At 34.9% G+C, this 10,072-nt stretch overlaps 2 protein-coding genes across 2 annotated transcripts in view; one reads left to right on the top strand and one right to left on the bottom strand.

Annotated features, from left to right (window-relative positions):
- Window positions 1-9,025: 9,025 nt before the first annotated feature.
- On the bottom strand, window positions 9,026-9,917 carry SAT2 (spermidine/spermine N1-acetyltransferase family member 2). Its single transcript, XM_044673730.1, has 3 exons — window positions 9,680-9,917; window positions 9,526-9,566; window positions 9,026-9,389 (listed from the first exon to the last, which is right to left on the bottom strand). Exons 1-3 carry the CDS (start codon window positions 9,771-9,773, stop codon window positions 9,222-9,224), a joined length of 303 nt encoding a protein of 100 aa, XP_044529665.1. The 5' UTR covers window positions 9,774-9,917; the 3' UTR covers window positions 9,026-9,221.
- The window catches only part of SHBG (sex hormone binding globulin), a 7,632-nt gene continuing 7,331 nt past the window's right edge, over window positions 9,772-10,072 (top strand). Inside the window, exon 1 of the mRNA XM_044675226.1 lies at window positions 9,772-9,833. Coding sequence (XP_044531161.1) covers window positions 9,772-9,833 — 62 coding nt within the window. The remainder of the gene's footprint in view (window positions 9,834-10,072) is intronic.

Raw genomic sequence — 10,072 nt, 5'->3', positions numbered from 1 at the left:
ATTTTTAATGTCTTGGAAAACAGGTCAAGGAGAGATAATGAATGAATTAAAACTATCTGAAAATTGTGCCAATTTTTTTCAAGAAATTATAAATGAAAACTGTCCAGAACTCCTAGAACCAAGAACACAATAATTTACTTTCCGGAAGAAACCTCAAAATTAGAACTTCCAAGAATGCCATGGGCAAAATCTAAACCTTCTAAGTCAAAGGAAAAATACTATAAGCATCCAAAAAGAAAAAATTCAAGAACCAAGAAGCCACAGTGGGGATCACATAAATTTTGCCAACTGCCACCATAAAGGAGAAGAAAGGCAACAGATCAAGATATGCAACTAAAAATAACCTATACAGAAATAGAGGATTTCCAAGGATTACAATCAAAAGGCTAGAACTGGGTAGACATTTTGAAATGGAGACATGGAGCAAAAGAAACACAGAATAGAATATGTATTTGTTTAATTAAAAGGTGATACATGGAGATTCATTATTTATACATACTAATAGGAAGTTAAGAAGCAAATGCCATCTCAGAATTCTAATATCCTTTTTCTTCTTCTTTTTTTAAACCCTTACCTTCTATCTTAGAATCTTTACTATGTATTGATTCCAAGGCAGAAGAGAGATAAGGGCTAGGCAATGTGGGTTAAGTGACTTGCCCAGTATCATACAGCTAGGAAGTGTCTGAGTTCACATTTGAACCCAGGCCCTCCCAACAGCAGGCCTGGAGCTCTATCCATTGTGCTACCTAGCTTTTCCTGAACCCTAATATCTTTAAAGGTCATAGATAAAGTCAATTTTTTTCATTATTAGTGTTTATTATTTCTTTTTTTCCTTTTTTCTTGTTTTCCATGGTTATATGATTCATATTATCTCTCCCCACTCCTGGAGTTGATAAGCGATTCTATTGAGTTACACATGTATTATCACTATTTCCATATTATTCATAGTTTTCATATTATTCTTTTTGTAATAGAGTAATTAAAGACTAGACAACCTATGGGTGATTGAATTATTCAATAATTGTTAATAGTCACTTATTTAATGCTTACTTAAGGCTAAGTGCTGGGGATACACACATAGAAAAAAAAAGTCCCCACCATCAAAAAGCTTACAATCTAATGAAGGAAGAAAGTATACAAAAAAGAAACTGAAAAGCAAGGAGAAATGAAATGTCTGAGCTGAGCACTCTGCTTAAATGGAGATTTGGAGTTTATAGCCCACTCCTTCAATTAGAAAGGCAGAACCAGGCTGATGAGATCTTACATGATGATGAGGTTTCCCCAGTAATGAGCTTACTGAGGCATGGAGGGAACTGAACTGGCATCCCAGGAATCTCACTTTTATCTGAACTGAATAAAGGAAGATCAAACACAATTAAACATAACCCCACCACCATGGACAGGCACTGGCACACAAACACACACATATATATTTAAAGATCATGGAATATAAATACATTAAACTTAAAAAGAAATAGGAAGGGACAAGGACAGGGCAAATCACTTAACCCCCATTGCTTAGCCCTTACTACTCTTCTGCTTTGGAACCAATACACAGTATTGATTCTAATATGGAAGGTAAGAGTTTTTTATTTTATTTAAAAAAAAAAGGAAAAGAAAACTAAAATCTTGGGATAAGGAATGGGGCAAGGGAAAGACAAGAGAGGCAACAGAGTACAAACCTTGAAGAACAACAAATCAATCCCCCCCAATTAAGTAACAAATTAAAAATTCAACATTATTGTTGATTCAACATTAATGTCAATAATATAAATAGTAAAAACTCTCTGATTAATAGATGCTTTTGATAAAATCTAACATCCTTTTCTGTTAAGAACATCGGAAAATATAGTAATAGATGCATGCTTCTTTAATTTGATGAATAATATTTAATAAAACATAGAGTAAATATATGTAATGGAAAAACATTTCAAGCCTTTTTAAATAAGTTCAGAAACAAGGATGCCCACCACAAAGTACCCATACCACTACTAATTATTTACTACTACCACTACAACATAATCCTAGAAATGCTAGCAATCACAATAAGACAAGAAAGAGAAATAGAGGGAAGATGTATGGACATAGGAGGCAAAATTGTTGCCTATTGCAAACCATGTGACAATGTAATTTGAGAATCTTAGATCAACTGAGAATTAATTGAAACAATAAATTCAGCAAAATTGTAAGATGTGAATAAATCCACAAAAATATCAGCGTTTTTGTATATTATTAACAAAAACCCAATAGAGGCAAAAAGAAATTCCATTTGCAAAAACTACAGAAAGTATAAAGTATTTGGAATATCTCCCTGGACACACCAGAAACAAATGAATCCAACTATTAAGCACTCTGCAGAAATAAAGACAGACCTTGTGTTTTTATGAATAATATGATTTCTTTCTAGCTCTATGAAATATCTCTTTGGAAAGTTTGACTGACACAGTTCTGAATAAATAGATTAATTTAGGTTGTATTGTTATATTCATTATTCAGGCATGAAACTTACAACTAAGACTTTTGGAACACCTTTGACTTGACCTGCCCATGAGCAATTAATGTTTCTCCAGTTACTTATGTCTGTCTTTATTTCTGCAAAATGCATTTTTATTCTTAGATTCATGTAGTCACTGGGTGAATCTTGGTAGATTCACTCCCAAATATTTTATAGCTTCTGAAGTTGTTTTTAATAGAATTTTTTCCTCTGGCTATTCCTGTTGAATTTTTTGGTTATATATAGGAATATTGAGTATTTATGTAAATGAAATTTACATTCTAAAACTTTGATGAATTTGATTTCAATTTTTTTTACTCTCTAAGGTTCTTAATAAGTATACCATCATATCGTCTGCCAAAAGTGATTTTTTTATTTTTTCTTTGTCTATACTGCTTTTTCTTTAAAAAACAATAAAGCTCTTACTTTCTGTCTTAAAATCAATCTTTTTTTTTTTTTTTTTAACCCTTACCTTCCATCTTGGAGTCAATACTGTGTATTGGCTCCAAGGCAGAAGAGAGGAAAGGGATAGGCGATGGGGGGTCAAGTGACTTGCCCAGGGTCACACAGCTGGGAAGTGTCTGAGGCTAGATTTGAACCTAGGACCTCCCATCTCTAGGCCTGGCTCTCAGAGTTACCCAGCTGTGCCCTTAAAATCAATCTTAAATATCAGTTCCAAGGCAGTAGAGTGGTAAGGGCCAGGCAATTGGGGTCAAATGATTTGCCTACGGTTACACAGCTGAGAAGTGTCTGAGGTCAAATTTCAATTCAGGACATTCTAACTCCATCTCTATCCACTGAGCCACTTACCTGCCCTTTTGCCTATGCATCTTCCCTTGATTTTTTTCTTACCTTATTGCTATAAATAGCATTTCTAGAATTATATTAAATAATAGTAGTGATAAGGAATATCCTTTCTTTGCCTTTGATATTATTGGAAAAGTCTCTAATTTTTATGAGTTATATATGTTTGCTTTCAGTACTAAATAAGTATTATTTACTATGTTGTAGGATTTTGCTATCCATCTTTTTAGGATATATTGACATACTGAATTCAGATGAAAGCATACTATTTTTCATTTTAGTTTATTTGTGTTTTTATTTTGGGGTTTTGGTTTTGAGTATTCTCTTACAATGAACAATATGAAAATGTTTTGTGTGAAAATACATGTATATTTCAGATCAAATTCCTTACCATCTCTGGGAGGGAGGAAGAAAGAGAGGGAGGAAGACAATTTTGATGTTATAACTTCAGAAAACATATGTGGAAAATTATTATTACATGTAATTGGGAAAATAAAAAATAAATTAAAAATAAGGATATATTGGCATAGTCATAGCTGTTTTTAAATATTTTTATTAGTTATATTAACTTGATTTATTACATTTATAGTCTCTTTTTTTTTTCTTTATATATGGAGTAGGTGGGTAGAGCAGTGAATACTGCATCAGGCCTTGAGTCAGAACACTTTGGTTCAAATTCAGCCTTAGACATTTACTACTTGGGTGACCCTGGACCAGTCACAATAGGGATAATAATAGTGCTTACATCCCAGGGTTGTTGTGAAGGTCAAATGAGATAATAATTGTAAAGCACCTAGCATAATACCTGGCACATAGTAAGCAAGCACTATATAAATGTTAGCTATTATCATTGCTATTGCTGTTGAACCAACCCTGTATTCTTGGTATAAACACAACCTTATCATAGTGTATAATATTTCCAATCAATCCAATCTAAAATTGTATTTATAATTTTTATATCAATGTTCATTAGGAACATTAGTCCATAATTTTCTTTCTCAGCCTTGTCTCCTTTTGTTTAGGTATTAAGACTCTATCTGTATCACAGAAAGACATTGGAAAAGTGCTTTCTTTACTATTATTGCAAAAGATTAGCATAATATTGTAACTAATTATTCTTTGAATATCTGATACCTTGTAAAGCCATCTGATTCTTGAGTTTGTCTTTGGAAGTTCATTTATGATCCATTTGATATCTTTATCAAATAAAGATACTGGGTTTACTGGGTTAATTAGTCTATTTCTTTTTTTTTTTTTAAACCCTTAACTTCTGTGTATTGGTTCCTAGGTGGAAGAGTGGTAAGGGTGGGCAATGGGGGTCAAGTGACTAGCCCAGGGTCACACAGCTGGGAAGTGTCTGAGGTCGGATTTGAACCTAGGACCTCCCATCTCTAGGCCTGGCTCTCAATCCACTGAGCTACCCAGCTGCCCCTATTTCTTTTTTTTGTTGACCTGAGTGTTTTATATTTTCTATATATTCATAAATTTCCTTAAATTAGCTATTTTCTTAGCAAACAATTGCACAAAAGTTTCTGATAGCTTCCCATATTTATTCTTTAAATGTGAACTTTCCATTTTCATTCTTAATATGAACAATTCCTTTTCTTCTTTTTAAAAATGAGTTTAGCCTTTTATTTTATTAGTTTTTTAAAGAAATAATGCTGACTTATTCATTAATTTAATTTTTCACTTTCAGTTTTATTAGTTTTTAATTTTCAGAAATTTTACCTTTACCTATGTTTTATTTTGTTGTTCAAGGTTTTTTTTGTTTGTTTTTGTTTTTTAGTGGAATGTCCAACTCAGTGACTTCTTTTTCTAATGATGAGAACATTTGAAAATAAACATTTTTACCTCAGAACTGCTTCAACTACACTCCCTAAGCATTGGTACTTATCTCATTATTGTCATTTTCTTGTTGAAATTTTGCTATTTCTCTAATTCTTTGACCCATCAGTTTTTTTTAGCATTATTCTATTTAATCTCTAATTACTTTTAAATTCTTTTCTTAAAGGCCCTTTATTGATATAATTTCTATCATATTGTAATCAGAATAAGATATGTTTAGTGTTTCTGTTTTTCAATTTTTTTAGTGAAGTTTTTATGCCCCAGTACAGTTTTTTTAAAGATGCCAAGTAGAGCTGAAAAAATATGCAATTTCTTTTTATTCTCATTTCATAATCACCAGAGATTTATCATCCCTAAATTTTCTAAATGTCTATTCAAGACTTTAATTTCCTATTTGCTTTTTTGGTTATATTTGCTCAGGTCTAAAAGAGGCACATTGAGGCCCCCTGCTATCCTTGTTTTGCTATCTATTCCTCTCTCCAAATTGATTTAACTATTTAAAGCCTATGCTATTTATTGTGTGTTTTAAGTATTGATTGATTTTGATTCCTTATTTATGGGACTTTTAACCATAATATAATTTCTTGTTTATCTTTTATCATATTTCTTTTTCTATAGCCTTATCTAAAATCTTAATTATTATACCTGCCTTTTTTGAGTAGGACTGTAGATTTTTGTTTCAGCCCCTCATTTTATGTTGTTATGTTATGGTTTTTCCCCCCCTCATTTATTTATTTATTTGTTTATTTATTTTTAAGCCCTTAACTTCTGTGTATTGGCTTCTAGGTGGAAGAGTGGTAAGGGTGGGCAATGGGGGTCAAGTGACTTGCCCAGGGTCACACAACTGGTAAGTGTCTGAGGCCAGATTTGAACCTAGGACCTCCAGTCTCTAGGCCTGACTCTCAATCTACTGAGCTACCCAGCTGCCCCCTTTTGTTATGTTTTTATGTTGTGTTTATATTATATTAATAAGTGAGTTGATAAACATTTATTACACTTCCACTATGAGCCAGTTCTGTGTTAGGGGTACAAAGAAAGGCAAAAAACAGCCTTTGTCTTCAAGGAACTCATAATCTAATGGGGAAGACAACATGCAAACATCTATGATAGGAAAAACAGGAAATAATTAATAGAGGGAAGACATTAGAAGTAAGAGGGATTGAGAAAAGCTTCCTAAAGAAGATAGGATTTTAGCTGGGACTCTAAAGGAAGCCAGAAGATGCAGAGGAGGGAGAATATTCTATATGCATGGGGGACATCCAGTGAAAACACCTGAACCTAAGAGATTTTAGTGTCTTGTTAGAGGAAAGATGAGGAGGCCAATGTCACTGTGTGGGGTGTGAATGTGTTTGTGTGTGTGTGTGTGTGTGTGTGTGTGTGTGTGTGTGTCTGTCTGTCTGTCTGTCTGTCTGTCTGTTTAGGTATAAGAAGACTGGAAAGATTAGGGAGAGGAGCTTTGAATGGCAAAAAGAAGATTTTACATTTGGTTCTGCAATGATAGGGTCACAGAAACTTGAGTAGCAGAGTGACTTTGTAGGGCCTATGTCCGTAGTAGGGAAGTTAGATTACTTTGACAGCTGAATAGAGTGTGAACTGGAGTGGGAAGAAACCTGTGCCAGGCAAACCAACCAACAAGCTTTTACAATAGGTGAAGGCCTGTACCAGTGGTAGCAGTGCCAGAGAGAGAGGGGTATATTTGAGAGATGGCACAAAGGCAAAATCAATAGGCCTTGGCAGCAGATTGACAATGGGGTGGGGTGAAAGATAGTGAGGGGCCAATGCTGACACCTAAGTTCTAAACCTGAGGGACTGGAAGGATGGTCCCAGGTGTGTTTCTTGTAAACAACATATCATTGGATTGTTTTCTAATCTGTTCTGCTATCTTCTTCCGTTTGAAGAGTTCTTCCCATTCATAGCAACAGTTATAATTGTTAATTTCCCTACATTCTCTCCTGTAATTTTTCTTCTTTTTACTCTCTGCTCCCTGTCTTTCCAAATTAGGTGCTAAAAGCTTGCCAAATGATCTAGGGGGGGAAATGGCCTATCTCCATTCTGTTGCCCTTCATCTCTTCCCCTATCCCAAGATTTTACTTTTTCTTCGCTTCCTTTTAATCTCCCATTTGTTCTCTCCAATACTGGAGTTTGTTTTGCTTATGATTATTCTTTTACCTACTCTATCCTTACTTGAACTCTGATCTCTCCCTTCCTTGTTCCTACCCTCCTTTTCTTTTTTTTTAATTAAACTTTTTTTTTAACCAATTACATGTAATGACAAATTTCCACATAAGTTTTCCGAAGTTATATGATCCAAATTGTCTCACTCCCTCCTTCCCTCCCTCCCACCTCTCTGGAACTGGCAAGCAATTCAATCTGGGTTATATACATGTGTTATCACCCTGCTCTTTTTCAAGTTTAATGTATTTCTTTTATCTTATCTTTAAATGTAAATGTGCCTTTGTTCAGTTCAGATGTAAGTGAAGTTGGTGGGAGGCCAGTTCCCTCCACCACCTCCTTACTGGTTAAATTCTCTTCATCTTCATCTGTTATGGGATAGTAATTTCCCTCCCCTTCCTCCTCCTGTCTTCCCCCATATAGTCTGTTCTGGGTCGCTATCATTTGTCTTCTCGAGACCATCAAAACAGAACTAAATCACTCTCCTCTATCAGATTTACCTTGATCTATGACCTTTAATGATATTAGGATTTTGAGAAGGCCTTTATTTCTTATCTCCGTATTAGCATATATAAACAATTCATCCTCATATTCCCTTCTAATTAAACAAATATATGAACTTTTCTGTTTCTCTTGGCTCCTGCATCTCCATTTCAAAATGTCTACTCTGGTCTTTTTATTTGGAATGCTTAGAAATTCGCTGTTTAATAAAGGTCTATTTTTTCCTCTGAGTTTTTCTGGATGGGATATTTAGTTGTATGCCTTTATGTTTTGCTTTTTGGAAAACTGGATCCTAAGCTCTCCTCTCCTTTATGATTGTAGTTGGAAAATTTTGTGTGATCCTACAAGTTTCTATGGCACTTGAATTTTCTTTTTGGATAAAGTATTTTTCTTATGACATAGAAGCTTTGGCTTATGACTATGACATTTCTTAGTGACTTAATTTTGGGGTTTCATTTAGGGAGGTGACTAATACATTCTTCTTAGTTTGACTTAGCCCTCTATTTATAAGAATTTGGGAGCAATTTTCATTTTTAATTTCTTGAAATTCAGTATCCAGCCCTTTTTTTGGTCACCATTTTTAGATAAATAATTCCTATGTTAAAGGAGCTTACATTCAAAGAGGAGTAGAGGGTGGATGAAGATATATTTTAGGGATTATTTTGTACTGACTGCCTACAATTGAAGGACAGAGGTTCTTTCATTTTTTTGTCTTTGTAGCCTTAGCCTTTGCCTAGGACTTGGCACATAAAAAAATAAAATAAAATAAATGCTTTTTAAAAATTGTTTCTTTCCTTCCAACCCCATATAGGTAGGTACCTCCCTTTTCTTCTATACTTATTTTAAACTTTTAAATAATAAATTCTTATTTAATTCAATTTGTAGGCCAGGGTCTTCTGGGGTCTCATGTCTTTTTTCTGTTGTTGTTAAAATTTGCACATTTTTCTTTTCCCCTAAAACTTCATTAGAGAAGACTTCTTTCTTGGGCCTTTTCACTGCAAGCAAACCAAACATCCTCACAGACTAATGTTAGTTAGCCCAAGTACATCTCTGTCTAACTTGACTCACACTTCCTCCCACCCCTCTTCTATCCCATACCCTTTCATTTCTCATGCTATATTTTAGAAGAGCCTTCCTCTTTAGCAACTTTTGTCATAGAGAATGCTACAGACACAGCCTGGTAACCTCTCAAGTATTATTATCTCTGAATAAAAGAGGAGAAACACTTTCTTTTGTGATATTGGCGTTTTTTTTTTTATTACTTTAAAATATTTAGATTCCCAAGCCTTTTCCCCTCCCTTGAAGTAGGTAACCACAGGAACAGGACTCTATTGTACTTGAATAAGAACTGAAGGCAAAAGAAGATTTAAAGGAAATATCTGGATTCTAAAGGATACATCCCATCTCACATCCTCACCAGCTCTCTCATCGCTTCATTGTCAAATCTAAAGAAACGCCAGCCTTCTGCTACAGTGAGATCTTTGGCCCCTCTGGCCTTGTAGAAGTCCATGGCACTTTCATTCCAGTCAAGGACAGCTAGCCGGAACTGGGAGCAGCCTTTCTCTAGGGCAACCTGTAGGAAGGTCATCCCGTACATATTGGTTAGAGGAGAAAAGGCAAAGAAATCTAGTTCTCCGACCTCCTCCCATCTCCCCAGTGCCTCCTTGACTCCCATCCCACCAAAACCATCCACAAAGAGACCTCCTCACCTCAGCCACTTTCTTGATAATCTTGGAACCAATCCCCTGACCTATTGGGAGGAGAAAAGCATTAATGGGGAGGATTGACATCGAGCTAGAAGAACAATAATACCAAAACGGGAAAGGCTATAGGTAGCAGAATGCCTGTCATCCAAGTCAGTACCCCGATATTTTGGCATCACATAAATATCTTCCAGGTACACATTTCGTCCTGTCCACGTGCTGTAGGTGAAATAGTAGAGGCCATAGCCCACCATGGTGGAACCTGAGAGGGAAAGAAGGGAGGAGAGATCAGTGGGAGGTTGGGAGAGTCACAGGTCTTTGTATCTCTCTGGACATAGTGCTGATAAGAGGCCAGAAAGAAGGAAAGTGATAAGTGTGTGTGTTATGGAGTAAAGAGGTGACAAGGGAATACTCAACATACAGGTGCCAAAAACTGTATGTGAAGGGATGAATGGAGTGATAATTTTGAATTTGGAAAACTTTAGTGTGAATCCTGACACTATATATATATATATATATATATGTATATATATATATATATATATATGTGGAG

This window comes from Gracilinanus agilis, chromosome 4, assembly GCF_016433145.1.
Source record: "Gracilinanus agilis isolate LMUSP501 chromosome 4, AgileGrace, whole genome shotgun sequence".
NCBI classification, from domain to species: domain Eukaryota; kingdom Metazoa; phylum Chordata; class Mammalia; order Didelphimorphia; family Didelphidae; genus Gracilinanus; species Gracilinanus agilis.
This window is presented reverse-complemented; position numbering and strand designations above follow the sequence as displayed.

What these genes read in the sequence shown, in the direction of transcription:
- SAT2 (XM_044673730.1), bottom strand. Translation starts at nt 9,773, where the DNA reads ATGGTGGGCTATGGCCTCTACTATTTCACCTACAGCACGTGGACAGGA. An exon ending in TGTGATGCCAAAATATCGGG is followed by an intron (nt 9,567 to 9,679) that starts GTACTGACTTGG and finishes TCCTCCCAATAG; the next exon opens with GTCAGGGGATTGGTTCCAAG. An exon ending in TTATCAAGAAAGTGGCTGAG is followed by an intron (nt 9,390 to 9,525) that starts GTGAGGAGGTCT and finishes ACCTTCCTACAG; the next exon opens with GTTGCCCTAGAGAAAGGCTG.